A 23,201-nucleotide genomic window follows, 5' to 3' on the forward strand; every position below is an offset into this window, starting at 1 on the left:
AATGAGGAAGAACATGTTGAGCATTTAGCAACAGTGTTGAGATTGCTAAGAGAGCATCAGTTGTATGCTAAACTTAGCAAGTGCAACTTCTTTCAGATTGAGGTACATTACTTGGGGCATGTTGTCTCCAAGGATGGCATAGCAGTAGATCCAAAAAAGATAAGGGCCATCATGGAGTGGGAAGCTCCTAAGAATGTGGATGAGGTGAGATCATTTATGGGATTGGTAGGTTACTACAGGAGGTTCATCAGGAACTTCTCATGCATTGCATATCCTATCACATCATTGCAGCGAAAAGGTAAGAAGTTCGAATGGACAGAAGAATGTGAGGCTAGTTTTGAGCAGCTTAAGCAGTTGTTGACACATGCACCAGTGCTAAAGATTGTGGATCTGGACAAGGAGTTTGTAGTGTGTACATATGCTTGCAAGAGAGGACTTGGTGGAGTTCTCATGCAAGAAGGACAGGTAGTGTGCTATGAATATGAAGCGAACAAAGTTCCTTCTTCAAAGTAATTACTCTAGAAGACTTGGAATATAAAGATATCCATGAGGATAAAAATATTATATATTAAATGTGTGAATAAGAATGATGCAATGAGAACGAGAGGCTTGCTTAAATACCAAGTAAGTGTCTCTTTATGGGGATTCATGTCTCATTTAGACATGCCTCTTCAACCTAATTACTAATTAACTAATAATTATTTATGATTATTTCCATTTACATTATTTCCTATATATTTATTCATAACATTGCCTTCCTCCTCAAAAAGATTTGTCCTCAAAGCTTGTTAATGAAAAAGGCTTGATCTGTTTTTCGGCTTCGAATGTCTTTCTGTCTCGGAACTGTCATCTTTGTCGATACATGTTGACATGATGTTCTAGGTGACAAACAGTACTGTTGCACTGAGAAGGGATTAGACCATCCTAGATTAATCTTTTGTTTAATATTCTAATCAATGGAATTTTGTAACGACTTGTCATCATAGGACTGGATTGAGGTTACATCACTATTCTCCGGAACATCAGTTTGTTGTTTCTGGTTTGAATGGTCCTGATATGTAGCTTGGTTGAGTTGTCTACTCTCATGATTCAGATGTCGATAGGGAACTTTTTTGGTTTTACATTCCCTTATTAAGTGTGTGGAAATTTTTTTATTTACTTCAGGGGACGATGTTGTTGATTTGGTTACAAAACCTTCACTCTGGATGTTAATCATCTGAACTGCAACATCTAAGTGTGTCGTTTTTTCAAATGACTTGTCTTCTTGAGTCATCATATTCATTGGATCGATATTCGTTCCCTTATCTTCAACTTGGACTGTTACGACTGGAGATTTCGATACTTCTTCTTGAGTGAATTGTTCTAACTTGTCTTTCAATGCTTTCTTATCATCCTTAAGTGATCTGAAAATGAGATCTTAGATTAATATTAAGGTATTACAGACTCAAGTGCAGGATTAGCCTATATTACTTAGTGCAATGGGTCGAAAAAATTGTAAATAATATAGACAATGAGCAGTTAGAGAAACATAACAGACACACACACATAACACAGCAAATAATCAAGGAGTTCACCCAAAACTCTTGGACTACATCTCCTGGTCCAGCTTTCAGTGCTGACCTCTCTATGATGTCTTCAAGAGCAGAGTTTTAACAAATGTGAGCTCAAATTGAGTCTCAACGCAACAAGAACAAACAACAGGTTTTTGCTTGAATCCCTCAAGTCTTTTGAGTACATAGACTCTCCCTCTCGCTCTTTGTCTCCGTTTTCTCTCTGTCTCAGCATTGTCTACCTCTGTCTCTATCATTCATGGCTTTTTAAGTCAACCGACGCTTGTCTGTTCGTTTTCCCTTTCAGGCTCTCTGGCTCCCGACCTCTATCTGTTCAAATCCCCTTTGAGCGTTAAACAATCATTGTTAAACGTCTCCAAGTATGGTGGCCACCTGTTTTGTAACGGAAGGGACCATTGGTGCGTTGAAATCCCAAAAATATCATTTCTCTGTTTACACAGAGAAATACACAGAAAATGCTGAAAAAACCGCATAAACGCCTCTTATTGGACTTCAAATAATATTAATTCCGCCTTATAATCCTATCAGGTCTGCCTTTGGGTTGCTATTGCATGCCCACCGTTGATCTGTGTGATCTTTGATCCAACAGTTGATATTCATTTCGGGCGGCTTATGCGTATGGAGATTACCCGCCCAAAAAGGCAGTTTTCTCAAGCCACGTGTCGACCAATGGATGGGATCGGGTGGAGCCCGTCCAATACCACTTACCGCCTGAGGCCTGCCCGAAATCCCACTCATTACAGAACTCAAATAAGATAAAACTACATGTATAATCCTTTCGGGTCCGTTTTATCGCTCCGGGTGCATTTCCTTTGTATTTCGTTTATTTAACGAAAATGCAAAAATACATAGAAAAACCCTTTTTACTGGAACTCAAAATATATATATTCGCATCCATAAAACCCGTCGGGTCCGGTCCTTTGTATCGCTACGATGCGATATATCGCAATCACATATCACATGGTCTTTGGGCCTCCGGTAAGTCTTCCCTTGTGTTTTAGCAATGCGATATTGCAATGTAATCTGGGTCGTTGATCTGCGCGCTTAATCAACAGTTCTCATTAAATCGTGTTGATCGCTATCACGATCTCCATAGGGATGCCTCCAATGTACTCCACTGGTCACCTCCGATTGCGATATGCCGATTAGATTTGGACCATTGATCGGCCAGATCCGGCGGCTCCTATGCGATGTTGCTTAAGCCTCCGATAGACTTTGTTTTCGCCATTTCTTCGTGTTTTTCTCGTCCGATAGTGTTTTCCGCCATTCTTGAAGGTTTATCCTTTGTGATAGTGTTTAAGTATATGAAGACTTTGAGGTTTTTAGGATCCATTTTGGATCATTAAGTTTCTTAATTTGAGTGAGTAGACTTTGATTAGGGTTTCTCAAACGTAAAAGTTCTTTGATTTCTGATTTATCAACCTTATTTTCAATGTTTTGACTTTTAAGTTTTTCATCTTTTAGATCTTTAATTTGTTCTAATAAATTTTTATTAAGGTTCTTTAAACGTAAATTTTCCTCTTCTTATTCTCGTAAGTGTTTCTTGAGTTCCTTCTTTGTAACTTTGATCTTCTTGACTTGTGCAATTAATTTTTCAACGTGTTCTTTGAGGCAAGAAATTTTTTCGTCTTTCTCCATTATTTCTTTGTAATGCATATCCATAAGATTTTTATGTTCATGTTGTAACACTTTCTTGTTTTGCCGAAGTTTGGCTATTTTGCCACTCTTGATCTTCTAGCTACAATTTCTTGGTACACTGGATTACATCGTTTGGTAGAAGTGATGATGGGCTTTCAACTTGCAATGTGGATTCTGTTTTCTTCATTTGTTTATATCTTGCCATTAACTGTCTCATATTTCTTGCTAATAATTGTTTATCTACATCACTTAGTAGTTCAACTAAGGTAAAAATTTTGTAACATTTTGTGCAAACAATGTTTTGATTTCTGAATGATTCTTGACAATTAGGGTATCCTTTAGAACGAAAAGGACATATTGCAAAGAAACCACTACTTTTGCTAGATGACATCTTTTTGTTTTTTTTCTCCACTTATTTTATCTCCCTTTTTTTCTTACCTTTTTAATAAATAAATAAATAAAATGTAATTTTTTTCATTTTTTTTCTTAATTATGAATATTTTTTTTTTTATTTGACATTTTTTCTAATATATATATATATATTCTTTTCTTTTTCTTTTTCTTTTTTAATTTGAGCTTTTTTTTTATTTTATTTTTATAGAGTAATCTTAGGCTATTTCTTTCCTTTATATGTATATATATACTTGGGCTTTCGAACTCTTTTTTTTTTTTTTATTAATTTTTTTTAGAATTATCCCAATAATCTTATTATAATTTGTTGTACCCTTTTCTAATTATATATATATATATATATATATATATATTAAATTGATTTAATAATTTTATATCATAACTTTGAAATAAATTTTCCAAAAAAAAAAAATATGATGAGATGTGATGGACAAAATTACGGCAAGGTCGAATGGTGGGGGATTGGATGGGGAAGACACGATCGTGATTGGAAAAAATGTGTCGGTTGGATGCGGGAAATCAATGAGAAGGTGGCAGTGGTGATGGTTTTTGAATGCAGATGAGGTTGGCCAAGTGGATGTGTCGTGGACGACGGATGTTCGCAGCAGAGAAATAGTTGAGTTAAGATGTTCTAGCGATCAGTGGATGCGATAGATAACAGCAGACAGTGACGTGTACAAGCGATTGTGTAGGAAGACGGGTAGCAGAAGGTATTAGAAAAGGGCGAGGAGGTGGTGCCGTTTGCTGGTGTGTGAGGATGACGACTATGCCAGCTAATGTGGTTGTAAACGGTTTCAAGAGGACACTGTGTGTGGGCACCAGGGCAGTGTTGTGGATGTCGTCGGGAGGTTAGTCAGCGAAGAGCGGTGGCGGGGGCAGCTATGAGTGGTGGACGACTTCTTGAGGTTGCAACGGATAGTTTGCAGGGGTTGTTGGTAATAGTATATCGGGTGGCACAACGTGTTGCAGCAACGAAGAAGTGGCATGCCGAAGTTGAGTGCGACAGGAGAGGCGGTGGTCAAGGCGAGCAACAGTGGTCACGACATTGTCAGGGAGTGGTTGTTATGGAGTCGGCATTTGTGTTTTTTCCCTTTTTTGTTATTTCTTTTGTATATATATAAATATGTTTTTTTGGTTATATATATATATATATATATTAGTTTCTTGATTTTTTATTTTTTTTTAAATATTTTTTTTTGTATTTTTTCATATATATTTTGATTTTTATTTTTTATATGGCCAAAAGCCTAGTAGCAACTGCAGAATGGAGAAGCTTCTCTTTGTAGTGAATGCTTGATTGACAACAACAAAGTTGTCGGGTGTTTGATGGCCAAAGTCCTGGTGATCAACCAACGTGGCTTTGATACCAAATGAAGCGAACAAAGTTCCTTCTTCATATTAATTACTCCAGAAGGCTTGGAACATAAAGATATACATGAGGATACAAATATTATATATTAAATGTGTGAATAAGAATGATATAATGAGAACGAGAGACTTGCTTATATACCAAGAAGGTGTCTCTTCATGGGAGCCATGTCTCATTTAAACATGTCTCTTCAACCTAATTACTAATTTACTAATAATTATTTATGATTATTGTCATTTACATTATTTCCTATATATTTGTTCATAACGGAATCATGGAAACTCAATGAGCACGAGCAAAACTATCAAACTCACGATCTTGAGCTAGCAGCGATTATACATGCATTGAAGATGTGGAGGCACTATCTCCTTGGCTGGAGGATTACATTGATGAGCGATCACGGTGGGTTGAGGTATTTGTTTGATCACCTAAATCTAAATGCCAGGCAAGCTAGATGGTTCGACTTCGAGATTAGATACATCAAAGAGAAGGAAAATCGGGTTGCAAATGCTCTTAACAGTAAGGTACAAGTAAATCATATAGCAACTATGAGCTCTTATGGGACAAAGTTACACGATAGGATCTTGTAGGCAGGACAGTTGGATGACAAATACATGGAGATTATGCATAGGTTACAACAGAGCACAAGTACAGGTACATGTGCAGGTAGAGTTATAGGTGATTGGGATGCAAACTATCGTCTCACGGCAAATGGTTTGGTGAGATTTAGACACAAGATCTATGTGTCGAATTGCAGTGAGATCAAGAATCTTATCTTGCGGGAATTTCACACCAATCCATACTCGGGTCATCCAGGATATCAAAAGACGTTGACATTAGTAAAGAAGTTCTACTATTGGCCAAATTTGAAGAAGGAAGTGACAGAGTTCGTGGCTAGATGTTTAGATTGTCACGAGGTGAAGGTGGAATATAAGCATCTAGGTGGTTTACTACAACCTATAGTGATTCCAAAATGGAAATGGGAAGTCATTTCCATGGATTTTATCACAGGTCTTCCGAGGACAGTAAAGCAACATGATTCTATTATGGTCGTGGTTGACAGGTTGAGCAAGGTAGCTCACTTCATTCCAGTAAAGACTACATATTCATCCAGTGAGGTAGCACAGGTGTTCATCAGAGAGATAATGAGACTGCATGGTGTTCCAAAGAAGATTGTGTTGGACAGGGATGCGAAGTTCACTTCCAAGTTTTGGAAGGAGCTATTTGCAGGCTTGGGCATAGAGTTGGCCTTCAGTACAACTTATCATCTACAGACAGATGGACAGACAGAGAGGGTCAACAGGATCTTGGAGGATATGTTGAGTATGTATGTGATGCACCAACAGAAGAAATGGGAGGGGTATTTTCCATTGGTTGAGTTCGCATACAACAATGACTATCAAGAGTCATTAAGGATGAGTCCTTTCAAGGCATTGTAATACTCCCATCAGCTAGAGTGATCCAGTGAATAGGGTACTTATTGGAACGGATATGTTGGCAGACATGGAATAGGAAATGTAGGTTATAAAGAAGAAACTAAAGGCAGTGTAATATAGACAAAAGAGATACGTGGATCAGCACAGGGTGTTCAAGGAATTTGAGGTTGGGGAGCATGTGTATTTGTGCATCAAGCCCAACAAAATCTCTTTGAGGATTGGTTCATGTGCCAAGTTGGCACCACAATATTGGAGGCCTTTCAAGATCCTTGAGAGGATTGGACCAGTGAAATTCCATTATGTTTGCCATATTTCATTGCTTAAGAAGTATATAAAGGATGTCGATCATGTTATTGATTGGTCTATATTGCAGGTGGAGAAAGGAGAGTTCCAGTAGGAGACTATGTGCATATTGCAGCGAAAACATCTCATGCTCAGGAAAAAATTGATAGAGCAAGTTAAAGTGTAGTGGAAGCACTTTGGCCCTGAAGAAGCTACATGGGAGATGGCGGATCAGATGTGGGCCCTGTATCCTTCATTGTTTTCCGGTTGAGGCAAAGCAATTTTGGTTTGATGTTGGTATATGTTTGGCATATGTTTTGTTGATGTTTTGGTATATGTATGTATATGTATATGAATGTAAATATTGCCATGAGCTAAGTTATAAAGTTCCAATAAGCGGTATGGGTGTCATATTATTATGGTTGTTATATTGTCATGTCATCATGATGTTTTGCTTTTGAGCAGGTATGTTGGGATGTTTATCTCAGTTTGAGCTTTGGTTTACCAGATGGATTTCAGAATCCGAGGCAGAGGTGGTCTCAAGGTTCATTCCCAAAGGCCTAGGAATCCCTTGACCGGTTTTGGCGGGATACAAGGTAAACTCTAAGGGAGAAGTCTCGACTTAGGGCCTAGTGATGCGGGTTTGGATTACGGTAAAGCCTGAGAGACTGGTCCCGATTTAGGGTCTAGTGATCCAAGATTGAATTGCGGTAAAGCCTAAGAGACAAGGAGATGGAAAATTCCTCAAGGATAATGATGGATTCCAAATGGCATTCCAAGTTCGATTCGATTGTGATCGAAGCACCGGTTTTGGTGTGATCACGGTTTGGTGAGGGTGGAGGTGGTTTAACCTCTGGATCCCCTTGGTTGTTCTTGGATTGGTTGTTCTATGAGATTCCACATTAATGCTTGGAATATGGCACGAGGGTGACTGGCTAAAAAAGAGATTTGGTTCAGCCACGTCTATGGTCGGGTGGTATGTGGAAGTCCTGAACCTGGTCGGATTTTCCTATGATTAATCAAAGTTAAGTTCTCTCACTTTTGCACCAATTTGTATGTGGATTTAATGGTTACCATATCTCTGATATTTATATGGTTTTATGTTGGTTATAAGCATGGTTAAATCATTGGTTCATGTCATGGTTATTTCATGTATTTGCTTGTAATTGCTAAATGGATGGATGCAAGACCTAATTGATGATATAATAGTTCAATGGAGAAGGAGGTAATCCTTCTGGTTATGTTTCATAAGTTTTTAAAGTCACTTATGCTCTATCTTGTATCCTAGATTTGTAGGTTTCATTGATGCCAAGTGTTTGACAGAATGTCAATCCCAGTTGGAGATGCTCAAGCCTAGTCCTAAGGTTGATTTTTTATTATCAGCATTGTTATCATGTCTTTGATAGATTCTGAAAGTTGTAGCAAGTTCTGGGTAGAGGCCGAGATTCTGGGCTAGGAAAGTGGCTCAAATTTCATAGTCGCTCTCACAAGTCTACTGAGAAAAGTCCACAGTCGCTGGCACATAGGCCTATGAGAGCGACTTTGGGTTGTTGGACATTGTCATGCTTATAGAATGAGAGCGACAAAGGGTTACAAGGCTTAAATCATCAATGGGACTCAGGACAGGATGTCCGAGTGCTGACATGTCTCCTGAGGGTGTTGTTGCTGATGTGGATGAGTTTGTTTGATATGTTTTGTCGGTTCCATTTCCTTAAGGTCACCAAGGAAATTGAATCCCTTATAGTAGCCTCTCTCGTCGCATGTTTACCCAGGCTGGCAGGTTGCTTGGGTGGACCTGGGAGGAGGGGGTGTTACAAAAACTATTGTGTCCAGATAGAAATCTACTCTGCAAAAAACATTGGTTGCTCCCTCTGCCTCTGGAATTCCTCAATCTAGAGAAATTGAATTTTTTTATCCCTTTCTTGGAAAAATCGATTCTCCTCAAGAAATTCGACCTCTTAGCCAAGAAAATTGCACTGCCTCTGGGGTTTTGACCTGCTGCCCCCCAATGAACAACGAAACTCCCTCTTCCTTCGCTACTGAGCTCTCTAACTGATCATCTGCACTCTAATACCATGTGAAAATTCAGTGACCTGAATCCTATTGCAACAACAAGAAATAATTCTCCTAATTGTTAAAAATAATTCTTAACAACTTATTTACTGTTTGCTACAACAAATAATGAATCAATCACACTGCAACCTACATAAATAAATTGTGGAAGAAATAAACACTGGAAGAAATACTAGCACTCACATAAAATGACAGTTATTTTTGGACCAATGTCCCCAGAAAACCCAACTCAGGAAAACCGAAGCAGCAACTGATGGTTTTATTATTATGCAACAGCGAAATAATCTTAGTACAATTGGATGTCGAACTGGCAATCCTACAGAGAAAATTTGGCAAGAAAAATATGGTGAGAAATTTCCTCACTCCAGAGGCAAATTCGGGCTCTGACCTCATCTTAAATTGAGCCATCCAAACTAGCTCTGCGCAGTCACAGCATCACCCTAGCGTAGTTGCTCCTGCACTCAAATTGGAACAACTTCTCAATTTGTCTGATCAGCTTTTGTATGGGAAAATGACTCTCCTGGCCTTTGGAACCTTTACCCATCTTCTAGCACTGAAATTCCGCTTCTCCCTAGTAAAATCGAAATTGCCTCTAGAGGCTACTATGTTGCTCTGTGTTAGCGTCACTGTGGCTCCTTTGTGTCTCTGGAAATGCATTCACCTGAACTGGAATCCTTCCTCCGACTTCACTGTCCATTCCCCTCTCTCACTGCTTCAATTTCTCTAGCTCTCTCCTGCAACTAAATGTTGCTACTCAGGAAATCGATCTGCTCATAAATCAAACTGCACAAGTGATTTGTCCAAGGCCATCAACTTCTTATATTCCTCTGTTGAGACTTCAATGGCCAAAATTAGATCTTAATCAATGGTTAGGATTAACTTGAAGTCGATCTGTGTGAGTTTACAGAACATTCAATTAATTCGGATTAATTAGTCATATTCTTTAAGTCTAGATTTAGGAAATATTTTAAAAATGACTAATAATCTAATTAGGTCATTTCTAGGTGGAATTTCCATAAATGATTTCAGGGTTTTGGAGATCTCATGTATTCTAGCCTCTCCACAAAATTTCAATGCTAGAACACATCTGATGCTACAAAAAAACTAACATACAAGACATTATATGGCTATGAACTCCCACTGCGCAAGGAAAGGGTCATTCAAAGCATCATCCCTATTGTAATGGATGCTCATAAGAAATTTAAAACATCTTCAACTTCCTTAAGGACATCTCATCCATAGAAAGCAAATTTCCTAAAGCAATATGTTGATCAACATCACTTTGGAAACCAATTCATAGTTGAAGATATGGCTTCCTCCCCTAAAACCATACAAGTAGACACCTCTGAAGCAATAGAGTAAGTACAAGCTTGAATGGTGATTCTATTGCCCATGCAAAGTGCAAGAAAATGTAGAAGAGGTTGATGCTTATGCATTCAACATTTCCAAACAAGGGAAACTTTGTGATGGCTTCCATGTTTTTGGCTAAAAAGGGAAGTTGTTCAATGAAGTGGCCACCCAAACAAAGATTCCCCTCATGGATGAGGAAGGGAAGCTCATATTGAATCTTGGGGGAATTCTTGTGTTAAAGGCAAGGAAAATTTGCATTAGACGAGTTATAAAGTACAAGATTAAATGAAAGGACCTCTTAAGAGAATAAAATACATGGGAGTCTAAAGAATATTTGGTAGAGCACCCAAATTTTCACATGTTGTAATTCACCTCTTCTCTCGATTAACCATTGACTAAACGAAAAAACAAGACAACTCTCTTTTCATACTTCATATATTGTTTTTTGGTATGCTTAGTTGAAGTAGATGATTTTGGAATAAGTGGCTTAGGATTAAAATTGTTGTCCTCGTTCTTCAAATGATTAAAATCACAAAGTGAATCCATCTTTTCTTTGCATGTACTCGTCAAAGATACTTGGGAAGCCAAAAAATGGTTTGAGCTCATAAATTTGGACCATATGATGTTGCAACAATATTCAAAGGCATTTTTTTCTTTTTCCAAGCTATTATACCATTTACATTGCATTGTCATTGGGGCAACAATGCATATTTCCATTATTTTCCTTCATTGGCCCTCATTGCTTGATTTTGAGGGACAAAACTAATTTAAGAGGAAGGGCATGTTGTGTACCTAACCACATCAACTTTAGTATGCATGAAAATCTATGTATATAGGCTATTTTGTGTCTATGCTCATGATTTTGTAATATTATTCTATTTGTAAAAATACCACTTTTATATGGTTGTTGGACATTGGATAAACCAATGCTCCCCGTTTGTTTCGTGACATGGACTAAACGCATCTCGTGGATCCTTATCTCTGGCGATGCGATCATTGACTAACACCTGCGGATTTTGGTCTAACGACAATCTTGATTCCCAACAAGTGGTATCAGAGCATATGTCACGAGTTCAATACACACCCGGCTCGCATTGAGGGGGATATTGTTGGACATTGGATAAACCAACGCTCCCTGTGTGTTCCGTGACATGGACTAACCATCTCTTGTGGATCCTTATCCATGGCAATGTGATCATTGACTAACACCTGCAGGTTTTAGTCTAACGGCAATCGTGATTCCCAACAATGGTAAGGGCTTAATGACTTTACTAGCTACTTAAATCTCAAGTGATGGTGTTTTTAGGATTATTGCATCATTAGTTTCTATAAATGGGAGTTTTCATGTTCTCCTATGCATACTTGTCAAGAATTTTGGTACAATCAACATATTACTTGTTTACTAAAGGTATCTTCATGCATTACTTAGAATTGTAAATGCAATCCACCCTTGACCGTGCAAGTGTCCCTATTATTTTCCTTGATTTTGGCTCTTAATTTCTGTTTTTAATTTTGCTTATTTCCATTATTGTAGTGCTAATTTCATTTTGGACATTGGAACACCATAATTTTGAATGGTTTGCATTTTTACTCTACCTCTATAAACCATTTGGATTTTATATTATTTCCTTGGTTTCTTTTTGGTCCATTGATTGATATTTCATCAAGTGTCTGTCTAGCATAACTAGAACACTAGAATGGTATTTTTCATAATGTATCATTATGCCCATTCAATGTCTTGGTTGTCTTTAAAAATGAACTTTAGAAAAGGCTTAGACAAGTTCATTAACACATATTTTGGCATAAGTTGTGTATTATTTGGTTTTGGTGATTCTAGAGGTCTTCATAAAGGCTCGCATTGAGGGGGATATTGTCGGACATTGGATAAACCAACGCTCCCTGTGTGTTCCGTGACATGGACTAACCACCTCTTGTGGATCCTTATCCATGGCAATGTGATCATTGACTAACACCTGCAGGTTTTAGTCTAACGGCAATCGTGATTCCCAACAATGGTAAGGGCTTAATGACTTTACTAGCTACTTAAATCTCAAGTGATGGTGTTTTTAGGATTATTGCATCATTAGTTTCTATAAATGGGAGTTTTCATGTTCTCCTATGCATACTTGTCAAGAATTTTGGTACAATCAACATATTACTTGTTTACTAAAGGTATCTTCATGCATTACTTAGAATTGTAAATGCAATCCACCCTTGACCAAGTGTCCCTATTATTTTCCTTGATTTTGGCTCTTAATTTCTGTTTTTAATTTTGCTTATTTCCATTATTGTAGTGCTAATTTCATTTTGGACATTGGAACACCATAATTTTGAATGGTTTGCATTTTTACTCTACCTCTATAAACCATTTGCATTTTATATTATTTCCTTGGTTTCTTTTTGGTCCAATGCTTGATACTTCATCAAGTATCTGTCTAGCATAACTAGAACACTAGAATGGTATTTTTCATAATGTATCATTATGCCCATTCAATGTCTTGGTTTTCTTTAAAAATGAACTTTAGAAAAGGCTTAGACAAGTTCATTAACACATATTTTGGCGTAAGTTGTGTATTTTGGTTTCGGTGATTCTAGAGGTCTTCATAAAGATTCCAAACAAGTTTCCAATATCCTTTAGAACCTCTTCACTTCATAACTCCATAGGTAAAGAGTGAACACAAAACGTACCATTGCTTCACTTAAGTTCTTCTTTGTCAGGTCAACTCATTTAGTGTAATGTTTTGTATGCAAAGCAATTAAGTTCAAAAAAGCTGGACTTGTTTTAAATATTTGGTCCTTATCCTCACAACGCATTGAGATTACAATTAAAAAAAATAGCACACAGTTTCAAGTTTATCAAGCCTTCACCTTTTATGTTGTTATCCATTACCTCAAAGTATGTTTAACAAGCTACCATCACAATAAGCAACAAATAATTGCATGCTCTCCCATATACTATAGTGGCCCCCACAAACTTGGAGAAGTTATCTCTAACAATAAGTTTTCTTTCTCCCCATCACAAGAAGCAACAAATAATTGCATGCCCTCCCATATACTATATTTCCACCTACACACTTGAAGAGGTTATCTCTAACAATGAATTTTCTTTTTCCCCATCACATGATGCAACATATAATTGCATTCTCTCCCATATACTATATTGGCCCCCGCACACTTAGAGAGGTTATCCATAACAATGAGTTTTCCTTTTCCCCATCACAAGAAGCAACAAATAATTGCATGCTCTCCCATATACTATATTGGCCCCTACACACTTGGAGATGTTATCTCTAATAATGAGTTTTCTTTTTCCTTGTTTAGACATCCCTACAGATGCTTCAAGGTTGTTCCTTAATCCTTTTTCAATACTCCTTTTTGTTGTTGATCCTTGTTAGAAATATGCAAAGGGCCTTCCTACTTCTTGCTTGGGATGACATTGGCGCCAACACCTACAACTAGCAAAGTTTTGGGTCTCTATCCAAACCCTAGCGTATTCCCCCACTAGCTATTCTCCTTAGTCCAAAGTCATGTAATTTTGCTAATTCTATTGCATTGAGATTCCATATTTCACTAAGTTTTAAGGGTGGATTGACACTTCCTAATGCCATTGAGTTTGCATTATTGACACTTCCACACAAAAATAAATGGAGAGAGATGCTATCAAATGCTTTAGCAAATCAAAGTCATTCCTACCATACATGCTCTTTTTGTTGGATAATAGAATGAGACTTTACTAGGCATCTCTTTTGCAAAATACCCCTTTCTCAATGTATGAAAATAATTCTAAATGGCCCTAACAAAATCAATTTTTTTATTTTGTCCCCGATTCAGACATTCCAACAAAAGTAAGCATTACCACTATAGAACTACGGTTACCATGAAGTCGTCCAAACACTACTTCAAATTACACCAACAATCTATTTATTGCAATTTAAAATCCAGGTAACTTCAGAGAAGTTACACTTTTGAGCAAGCTTATAAAAGATTCCCGTTACTAAGCTAACAAAGAATATCCATAACAAGAAATTTGTAACCGCCTATTGGGTATTTGTCAAACATTTGAGAATATTCTTCTCGTGTTGAATCATTCAATAGGGTTTGTCCTCCTCGTCTACATGGAAAGATAAAGTTACAATAAAACTTATCACTACCTTCATCGGTTTGCCTTTTTACGTTTTCTCCACGTTTGTTAAGTCCATTTACTTAGGAGAGAGACCCTGCTAGGCATGGATTAAAATTTAAAACTCAATTAGTAAACATAACCTAAAAACAATTCATGCTTGGAATATGCTAATATGCTAAAGGTTGTGCCTTGACGCACGTTATAAATGTAGCGTAAGATGGACAACTGAATCTAATCACTCGGTGAATTCTTTGCAGCGTAACGACCTAAAAGGTTGCCATCCAAATTCAAAGATTGGACGTAACTAGATCACTGGCAGTATGCACAACTTCCCAGCACTCTAGTTCCACAATGAGAACATATAATTGGGCAACATCAGGTTGCAACATAAATTGGTTCTGAAAAGCTAAACCTCAGAAACAGCAACCTTACAGAAATACATTTTTTCCTTTTAAATTCTATCTGGGAAGTTCAGATTTCTGTGACATATATTGACTGTTAGATTCTGAACTGGGGCTATTGGCAACCCCCCTCTGAGAGAGGGAATCATGTGTATAAGAAGTACATGTGATAGAAATACAACATAGTAAGTTTTTCCCCATCCATTCCTCCTCGAGAAACTCCTCCTTTCAGTTTTCCACATAACTGAGGTTAGTTCTCTCTATCCTTCAGACTGAGATCGAGACGAAGAAATACCGGCCCATTGATTGTCAGATTCCATCTTGGAAAGCTGAACCCTCTTTCAATAAACCATCCTGAAAACATATCATTAAAAGTGATACATCTCTTGCCTATTTCAGTGGACTGCATGTCTAGAAATCCTGTGGCCTTTGTATCATAACTCTGGGAATAATCTCTTTTCATTGAAATAGCATATTCAAGAATCGTATTCCGAGACTTTGCATCATTTGAATTTGGCATTGAGATTGGTGAGAGAACAAGACTGATACAACAAGTAAGTTGCTGGTTATAAGATGTCTTCACTTGTCCATGCTGAGCTTCCAAGTAGAATGTATATTTATTCCCAAGAGAAAATGTTCGTGAATGGAAGTTCTGACCTGTGCATATTACTAACTCCAGTGGAAATTCAAAGTAAACTTGACAACTTGTTTCAGACGAGTGCATGGTATAAGTTTTCGAGTTTCCCCAGAAATTCTCCAGAATTAAAGTGTTCCGAGGGCGGAATCGGTTATGGTGTGTCTTTTCAAACATCATTTGCTGCTGCCTAGCATGTGTGAAACTTTTGAATTTCATTGCTTCCAGAATAAGTTCTTGACAAGCAGAACTCTCCATGCAAGGATTGCTGCCAACCACATCCATCAAAAAGTCACCAGTCATCCAAGGAAAGCGCACTACGACTGTGATTTCTAGAGCAGCTAGTTTCTTTTCTTCTTCGCTTTGGCAGTTAGCATTCAACCAATCAAGCAAGTAGTAGAACACGTCTTCCTCATAGGATATATTTAGAGTGTCACTACCCAGAACGACTTTAACTGCTTCGAGACTTAATGATAAGAATTCAGATTTTCTACTTGAGATGTCGGCAAAATACTGAGTTAAGCAGTTGCTGAAATGTTCCACTACTGGCTGTACTGTCTTGGATGCTTTCAAGGATTCGGGGAGCCCTAGAACTTGAAGACAGCCACTTACTGTATTGGGTAACTTCTGAAGAGCGTCAGCAAGATCCTTTATGCATGATGTGATGGCAAAACGATCGGCGAGACGCAAGAGGATGATTGTGCTCTCTGCATCTGGTGGATCTTTTAGATATCCTGTGTACATATATTGGACAAGGTGGTAGAAACACTGTAACTCTGCAAGAAAAATCAAAGAAATGAAAAATAGATTCTCTAAATCAACTGAGATAGCTTGCTAGTAAGCTGAAGTTAATTTGCTACTCTGTTTCTTTCATAAGATTATCATCTGATGTGAAACCTTACCAATGACACTAAGGGGTCATTATTGCCTAGCACATGGGGATAACATTAGAAACAGACACACAAAGATGAAAAACTATTGACATTTAAAACTTGCCTTCTTCAGTGAGCTTGATTGTCACAACATGTGAGTGCGACTCACTCATTCCATTTGAAAAGAGTCTCATGAAATAATCTGAATGAGCAGCAAGTAAAATAGAGCTCACATGTAACATTTCCATTTTACTAGCATCAACAACGCATTCTGATTCTGTAACCTGCACAAAGATTCAGATAAGTCTATGTACTGTTATCAATCTCTAAGCTGCTTCATATTGTTAAAAATTAAGTTATTTTCTTTATCTCAACCAAATGGTCAGGTGGACATTCAGTTTATTTTGTGTGCAAAACAAAGCAAACATTCTATATACACCCAATATCAAAAACATGTTGTCATTAATCAATTCCATATTGAGATATGGACATAAAGTTGACTATTCAGAATGACTTTAAATCTGTGCCAAAGTTCTCCAATACATCTTGGTTTAGGGATTCCAGTGTTTCAGTGAGCAAGCCTAAAGTTGGTGGGCAAGGAGAATTATTTCAGGGTAAATCCTTGTATGGCTGACAAATTACAATCATATAATTATACTATAAGCTCTCACAAATCTCCCTTATACATCTTACATGTACAAAGTTTCAAACAAATTTAAGAAACGGGTAAACCTATATCTAGAAAAGTCTTGAATTTGCATTTTTATGAAGCTAGTACAAAGTTCAAACAGCACAATGATGACACTGAAAACCATGATGATTAATTACACATAACATATGCAGGAGAAAAGAAATAAACGGCCAAAAAAAAAGAAAGACAGGATCAGAAGTCTTGCATGTATCAAAAATATTTGGTCCCAAATTCCTTTAAGAAAATTGTGAAACTGTTAAATATTAAAACATGATAGTAAGCACTTCACAAAAGCAGAAAAACTTTCAAGTACAGTAAAAAAAAATATGCAAAACCATGCACACAGAATTCTTGACAATATGAGGAAAGTGAAGGAGCATTTCTTGTTTAAGGAGCAAATTCGAGCTTCAACATTTTGTTGACATATTAATACTGAACAGTTGTTACATGGCACCACTATTAGTGTTGTTGGTTTGATTATATAAATGTTAGTGGTTTGTAATGTGCTAACAATGTTATTGGATGGGGTGATCGTCTGTAGAAATCCGGGACGCATGGGACTGAACATAAGGCACGTGGGGGTTTTTATGATAGAACGAAGGGGCAGAAGAGAAGCCTCATCCCCCCTCCATTTGCCCATTACCATAACTCGTGCCCAAATTGGGCTTTGCAACCTCACCCGTTGATAATGATAAGGTACGAGCAGAAGCAGCATACTCGCAAGTTTATGATGGTCATGGTTTTGACAAACAGAAGGAAGTTTCCATCTTCTGGCAAGGCTATCTCTACTCAACTCTGTGAACTCTATGGTAACTGTTTCTACAATGGCAACTGATGGTCATGGTTTTGACAAACAGAAGGAAGTTTCCATCTTCTGGCAAGGCTATCTCTACTCAACTCTGTGAACTCTATGGTAACTGTTTCTACAATGGCAACTAAAGTTGAGAACACTGGGAGGATGAGAAGTTTGTGCTGCTGATGGAGGTTATGGGGTAGGATTACTGGCTACCCACAGCTGAGAAGAATGAGGAAAAGAGTGCCAATAATCTGCGGGAGAGCCTGCTCACAACCTTACCAGGAGGGCACGAGGATGACAAACAAAAAAAACTCTGCTGATCACCCCCACCCCCGAAGTTACCACCTCCAACCGATGCTTTAGCCACATCAGAGGTACGCTGGCCAACCTCTCCACCTTCTGCAAAAACTTCACCTTTGGTTCTAAGGACGAGAATAATTTTGCCTTAAAGTCCCCCAGTCACATAGTTCAACGGGTTGAGAAGATGGAGAGAGAGGGCAGGGAAACAATCAGAGTCCGAAAGGAGAAGGATGCAGAGTTTCTCTCTAAAACCCCTATGCTTGACCCAAGCCACACTAGGAGTAAGCAGATCTTGTTTACCAGAATGGACACCTTTTTTTGGGTTACCAAAGGATATGTAGCTATAACCATTATGGAAAAAAAGAAGGATAAAGAAGTCCCTAGTAGTTAACAAACAAACCACCAAGAGGACATCAATGCTTACCTAAGGAGAGACATTGCTGAGATCAAGCTGTTAGTTTTTGTAGCATTGGATAGGTGTTCTAGTCTCAACTTCAGCCAAAGAGGCTAAGAAACACAAGATCTCCAAAACCCAGAAAAAGTTTCAGGAGAAAACACCTAGTGATAGCTCAATTAAGTTAATTGATCATAAATAAATATTGTTGAAATTTGGTACCGGAGGACAGGTGGTTCCTTTAGGCTTTGATCTTTAGCCTAGGGAAAAGTGTCCAAAAGAATTTAATTTTTCTCCTAAAGTAACTTTATAATTTTTATAAAGTTAAATCTAATTTAAAAGTGACTTTAAGTGATAAAGTTACTAAGTCTAATTTTAAAGTGACTTTTATAAAGTCAATGAAAAATTAGAAAGGAAAAGTGACTTTGGAAATAAATGACTAAATGGGTTTTTATTAAAGTGGGGTGAATTAAAAAATAGAAAGTGAGATTTAAATGAGCATTTAATCTCAGCCATTGATCTAAATCTATTTCAGCCATTGGATTTAGGGATCACCCAAAAGTCACTTAGGGTTGGGTTAAGGGAGGAAAAGGAGGAAAAGATCATTCATTCTTTCATGAGCAGATTGAGAGAAGGAAAGCAAGAGAGCAAGGGAGATTTCTGGACAGCTGAAAGCGGAGTTTCAGCAGCTGAAAGCGGAGTAACAACAAAGCTGAAAGCGGTGTAACAGCAAAGCTGAAAGCGGAGTAACAGCAAAGCTGAAAGCGGTGTAACAGCAAAGCTGAAAGCGGTGTAACAGCAAAGCTGAAAGCGGAGTAACAGCAAAGCTGAAAGCGGTGTAACAGCAAAGCTGAAAGCAGAGTAACAGCAAAGCTGAAAGCGGTGTAACAGCAACAGCCGCAGTGTAACAGCAACAGCCGCGGTGTAACAGCAACAGCAGCGGTGTAACAACAACAGCTGCGGAGTATCAGCAGCGGTGTTTCAGCAAGGCTGAGATAAGTTGTAAAAGTCTGTTTGTTGATTTTTTGCTGAACATTTCTCTCACTGTAAAAAGGCATTTTCCAGAAATAAAGAAGAGCTCTCAAATTGGTTTTCCCCAAGAGTTGTAGGGGGTTTTTCCAGGGTCACATTGACCAAAAATCTCAGTGTTTAAATGTGTTTTAATGGCTGTTTATTACTGCTGATTTTTATTTCTGCAATTTCCAGCATTCTGTAAAATTTCCAGAATTTGTGTTTTCAGCAATATTTATTTTTTCCAACTTGTTGAATGTATGGTTATGGGAAAGGGCATTTAACTATATGGGAGAAATAAGGAGAAACTGAAAACCGGGGTGGGAAATGAGAAATTTCTACATGGTATCAGAGCTTGAGTGCTGAAGGGCAGTTTGGGACAGCAAAAGAAAAAAATTACAGTTGCTGATTTTTCACTCAGAAAATTCCAGCAAGCTGTTTTTTTATAAACAGCAGTTTTATCTTTACCACAGCAGTGCTATTTTTCAGTTTTAGGACAGCAGGATGTCATTGGGATTGAGGGTGGAGGATAGGTTGGATGGGCATACAAATTACAGCGTTTGGAAGGAGAGAATGCAGAGTATCTTTGAGGAGGCAGAAGTCTGGGATATCATGGTGCATACAGCACAGAACCCTGTTGTTGTGCCTACTGATGCTACTCAGTTGGCTGCTTATAATAAAAAGAACAACAAGGGTAAGAGGTTGATTCTAGACGGAATCAAAGACCATTGCATTCCTCATGTGAGAGGAAAGAGCAATGCCCATGAGATGTGGACAGCATTGTCCAATCTCTACCAGAGTACCAATGAGAACCGGAAGATGGTCCTGAAGGAGAAGCTGAAGAACATTAAGATGGGTAATGATAGTGCAGCTGGATATCTCACAAAGATTACCAATGTGAGAGATGAGTTGGCAGCGATTGGAGAGGCCATTCCACCCACTGAGTTGGTGCGGATTGCAGTGAATGGCCTCCCCCGTTCATGGTTGAACTTTGCTGATGGGGTGTGTGCACGTGAGACCCTTCCCACATGGGAGAGGTTTTGGGATGATTGCATTCAGACAGAGATCAGGAAAGGACAGCTTGGGGCAGCCAAGCCAGTTGAGCAGGATGAGGACGTAGCACTGGTGGCAGGAGGCAAGAAAGGCAAAGGGAAGAAGCAGACTTCCACAAGCGGTGGTGGGGGCAAAGGCAAAGGTAAAGGTAAACAGGGGAACACACAGAAGGACTATTCCAAGGTGAAGTGTTGGAATTGTCAGAAGATGGGACACTATGCAGTTGTGTGTCCGGAGAAGAAGAAGAAGAAGGGGAAGAACCAGGACGTGGCAGCTTCAGCAGAGATTGAGGACTTTGTAGGTCGTTTTGACCGGGAGTTTGCATTCACTACATGTGAGTCCTCTAGTGCAAGATCACCTGCCACACAGGTTCAGAGGGAGCATGCTTTTCCCTCGACTAGTGGAACATCTTCAGGTATCTGGTATGTGGACAGTGGGGCTTCACGTCATATGACAGGAGTCCGTGAGTACTTCTCAGAGCTTTCAGAGAGTGGCACTGATATTGAGGTAGTACTCGGTGATGACAGAGTTGTTAGAGCAGTCGGGGTGGGGACAGTGACATTTCAAAGGGAGTCCAAACCTCCCTTGAAGGTGTCAGAGGTTCTTTATGTGCCAGGGATGAGGAAGAACCTCATATCTGTCTCAGCTTTGGAGGACAGAGGATATGAGGTACTGTTCAGGGAAGGACAGGTGTTGATGTATCCCAGGGGCACTCCAGCTGATTTAGCTAGAGTGATAGGTGTACGCCATGCAAAGGTGTACAAGTTTGCATTCCAGCCCCTTTTGGCATTGAGCAGTAGTACCGACAGCAAAGCTAGTAGTTCTGAGCTGTGTGAGATTTGGCACCGCAGGATGGGACACATGTATCATGGAGCCTTGAGGACATTGCGGGAGATCACTACAGGTGTGCCAAATTTCAGTACTGATCACTTTGATACTTGCAGAGGTTGTGCGATGGGCAAGTTTGCCAAATCCCCTTTTCCCAGCAGTGACAGCAGAGCGACTGGGATACTTGATTTGATTCATTCCGATGTGAGCGGTCGGATGTCTCATGTTTCCTTGAGTGGATATGAGTACTATGTTTTATTCATTGATGATCACTCCAGGAGGACCTGGATTTATTTCTTGAAGACCAAGAGTGAGGTCTTCAAGCGGTTTCAGGAGTTTAGAGCTCTTGTGGAGACACAGACAGGTCAGAAGATCAAGTCCCTGAGGTCGGACAATGGAGGAGAGTACACCCTTGGAGAGTTTGTTGACTATTGTGCGGAGGCAGGCATTAGGAGGGAGTTCACTGTTCCTTACAACCCCCAGCAGAACGGGGTTGCGGAGAGGAAGAACAGATCCATCATAGGGGCTGCCAAAGCCATGTTACATGATCAGGGGTTGCCATTGTTCTTGTGGGCAGAGGCCTGCAACACAGCTGTTTACTTGCAGAACAGGAGTCTGCATCGTGCCTTGGGGCACATGACTCCGGAGGAGGCTTTCTCTGGGAAGAAGCCTGATCTTGGTCATCTTCATAGCTTTGGATGCATTACATACTCCTATATACCCAAGGAGAAGAGGACCAAACTAGAGCCCACCGCAGAGAAGGGTATCTTTGTGGGCTACAGTGAGACCTCAAAGGCCTTTCGGATTTACATTCCTGCACAGAGGAGAGTTGTTGTCAGACGGGATGTGAAGTTCGAGGAGGACAGGGCCTTTAGGAGGTCACGGGAGTTAGAGTATCTGGATCAGCCAGACCCTCAGCAGCAGTTGAGTCAGTCGCAGGGATCCAGTGGGCAGGGATCAGGAGGATCCGGAGGTACATCCATGAGGATGTCAGGTCCATCAGTGAGCAGTGGCTCGCCGAGCCAGAGGGGTGGTGCTCCGGGCAGCATGCAGAGCAGTTCACTAGGGAGCCCACTGATGGACAGTTCACACGGTACCTCAGCTTCTACAGGTTCAGGTGCAGGCAGGAGGGCAGCAAACAGACAGTCAGGAGTTCAGGCTACTGATGGTGATGAGGAGGAGTTTCATTCTCCTATGGGAGAAGCATGCTCAGGGAAGAGGAAGCCCAAGTGGCTTCAGGACACCTTGAGAGATGCCACATCTGTTGCTGAGCCGAAGAGGCCGGTCAGAGAGAGTAGACCACCTGAGAGGTTTTGTAGTTATATGGCGATGGTTACCAGCATCCTTGACTCTGAGCCTTCTAGCTATGAGGAGGCAGCTAGCCAGCAGGTCTGGAGAGAGGCCATGCAGGAGGAGTATTCTTCTATCATGAAGAATGATGTTTGGGAGGTGGTGCCGAGGCCTGAGGGCAAATCCGTGGTTACTTCCAAATGGCTTTACAAGGTAAAGCATGCTGCAGATGGCAGCATTGAGAAATTCAAAGCAAGGTTTGTGGCTAGAGGGTTCTCCCAGGTAGAGGGAGTTGATTATGAGGAGACCTTCGCTCCCGTGGCTCGATATACTTCGATCCGCTCCATTATATCGATAGCAGCAGAGATGGGTTGGAAGATCCACCAGATGGATGTGAAGACCGCATTTCTCAATGGCTTCATACAGGAGGAGGTGTACATTGAGCAGCCACAGGGCTTTGAGGTGCATGGGAAGGAGTCCCATGTGTGCAGATTGAAGAAGGCCCTTTATGGCCTGAAGCAAGCTCCCAAAGCTTGGTACTCCAGGATAGATGCATACTTGCAGGGGATGGGTTTCACAAAGAGTGAGGCAGATCCGAACCTTTACTTTATTGTGATTGGTGAGGAGCCTCTCATTCTGGTGCTGTATGTGGATGACTTGATCATTACAGGTGCAGAG

General features: G+C 39.6%; 1 protein-coding gene across 1 annotated transcript; it reads right to left on the minus strand.

The window, feature by feature from the left end:
• Positions 1–14,357: 14,357 nt before the first annotated feature.
• Positions 14,358–16,462, minus strand: LOC149153443 (BTB/POZ domain-containing protein POB1-like). Its single transcript, XM_089441216.1, has 2 exons — positions 16,285–16,462; positions 14,358–16,064 (listed from the first exon to the last, which is right to left on the minus strand). Exons 1-2 carry the CDS (start codon positions 16,406–16,408, stop codon positions 14,905–14,907), a joined length of 1,284 nt encoding a protein of 427 aa, XP_089297342.1. The 5' UTR covers positions 16,409–16,462; the 3' UTR covers positions 14,358–14,904.
• Between the last annotated feature and the right edge of the window lie 6,739 nt (positions 16,463–23,201).

Source organism: Pinus tabuliformis, chromosome 9 (assembly GCF_031772625.1).
Source record: "Pinus tabuliformis cultivar Carrire ecotype Pingquan chromosome 9, CPIR1, whole genome shotgun sequence".
Taxonomy (NCBI): domain Eukaryota; kingdom Viridiplantae; phylum Streptophyta; class Pinopsida; order Pinales; family Pinaceae; genus Pinus; species Pinus tabuliformis.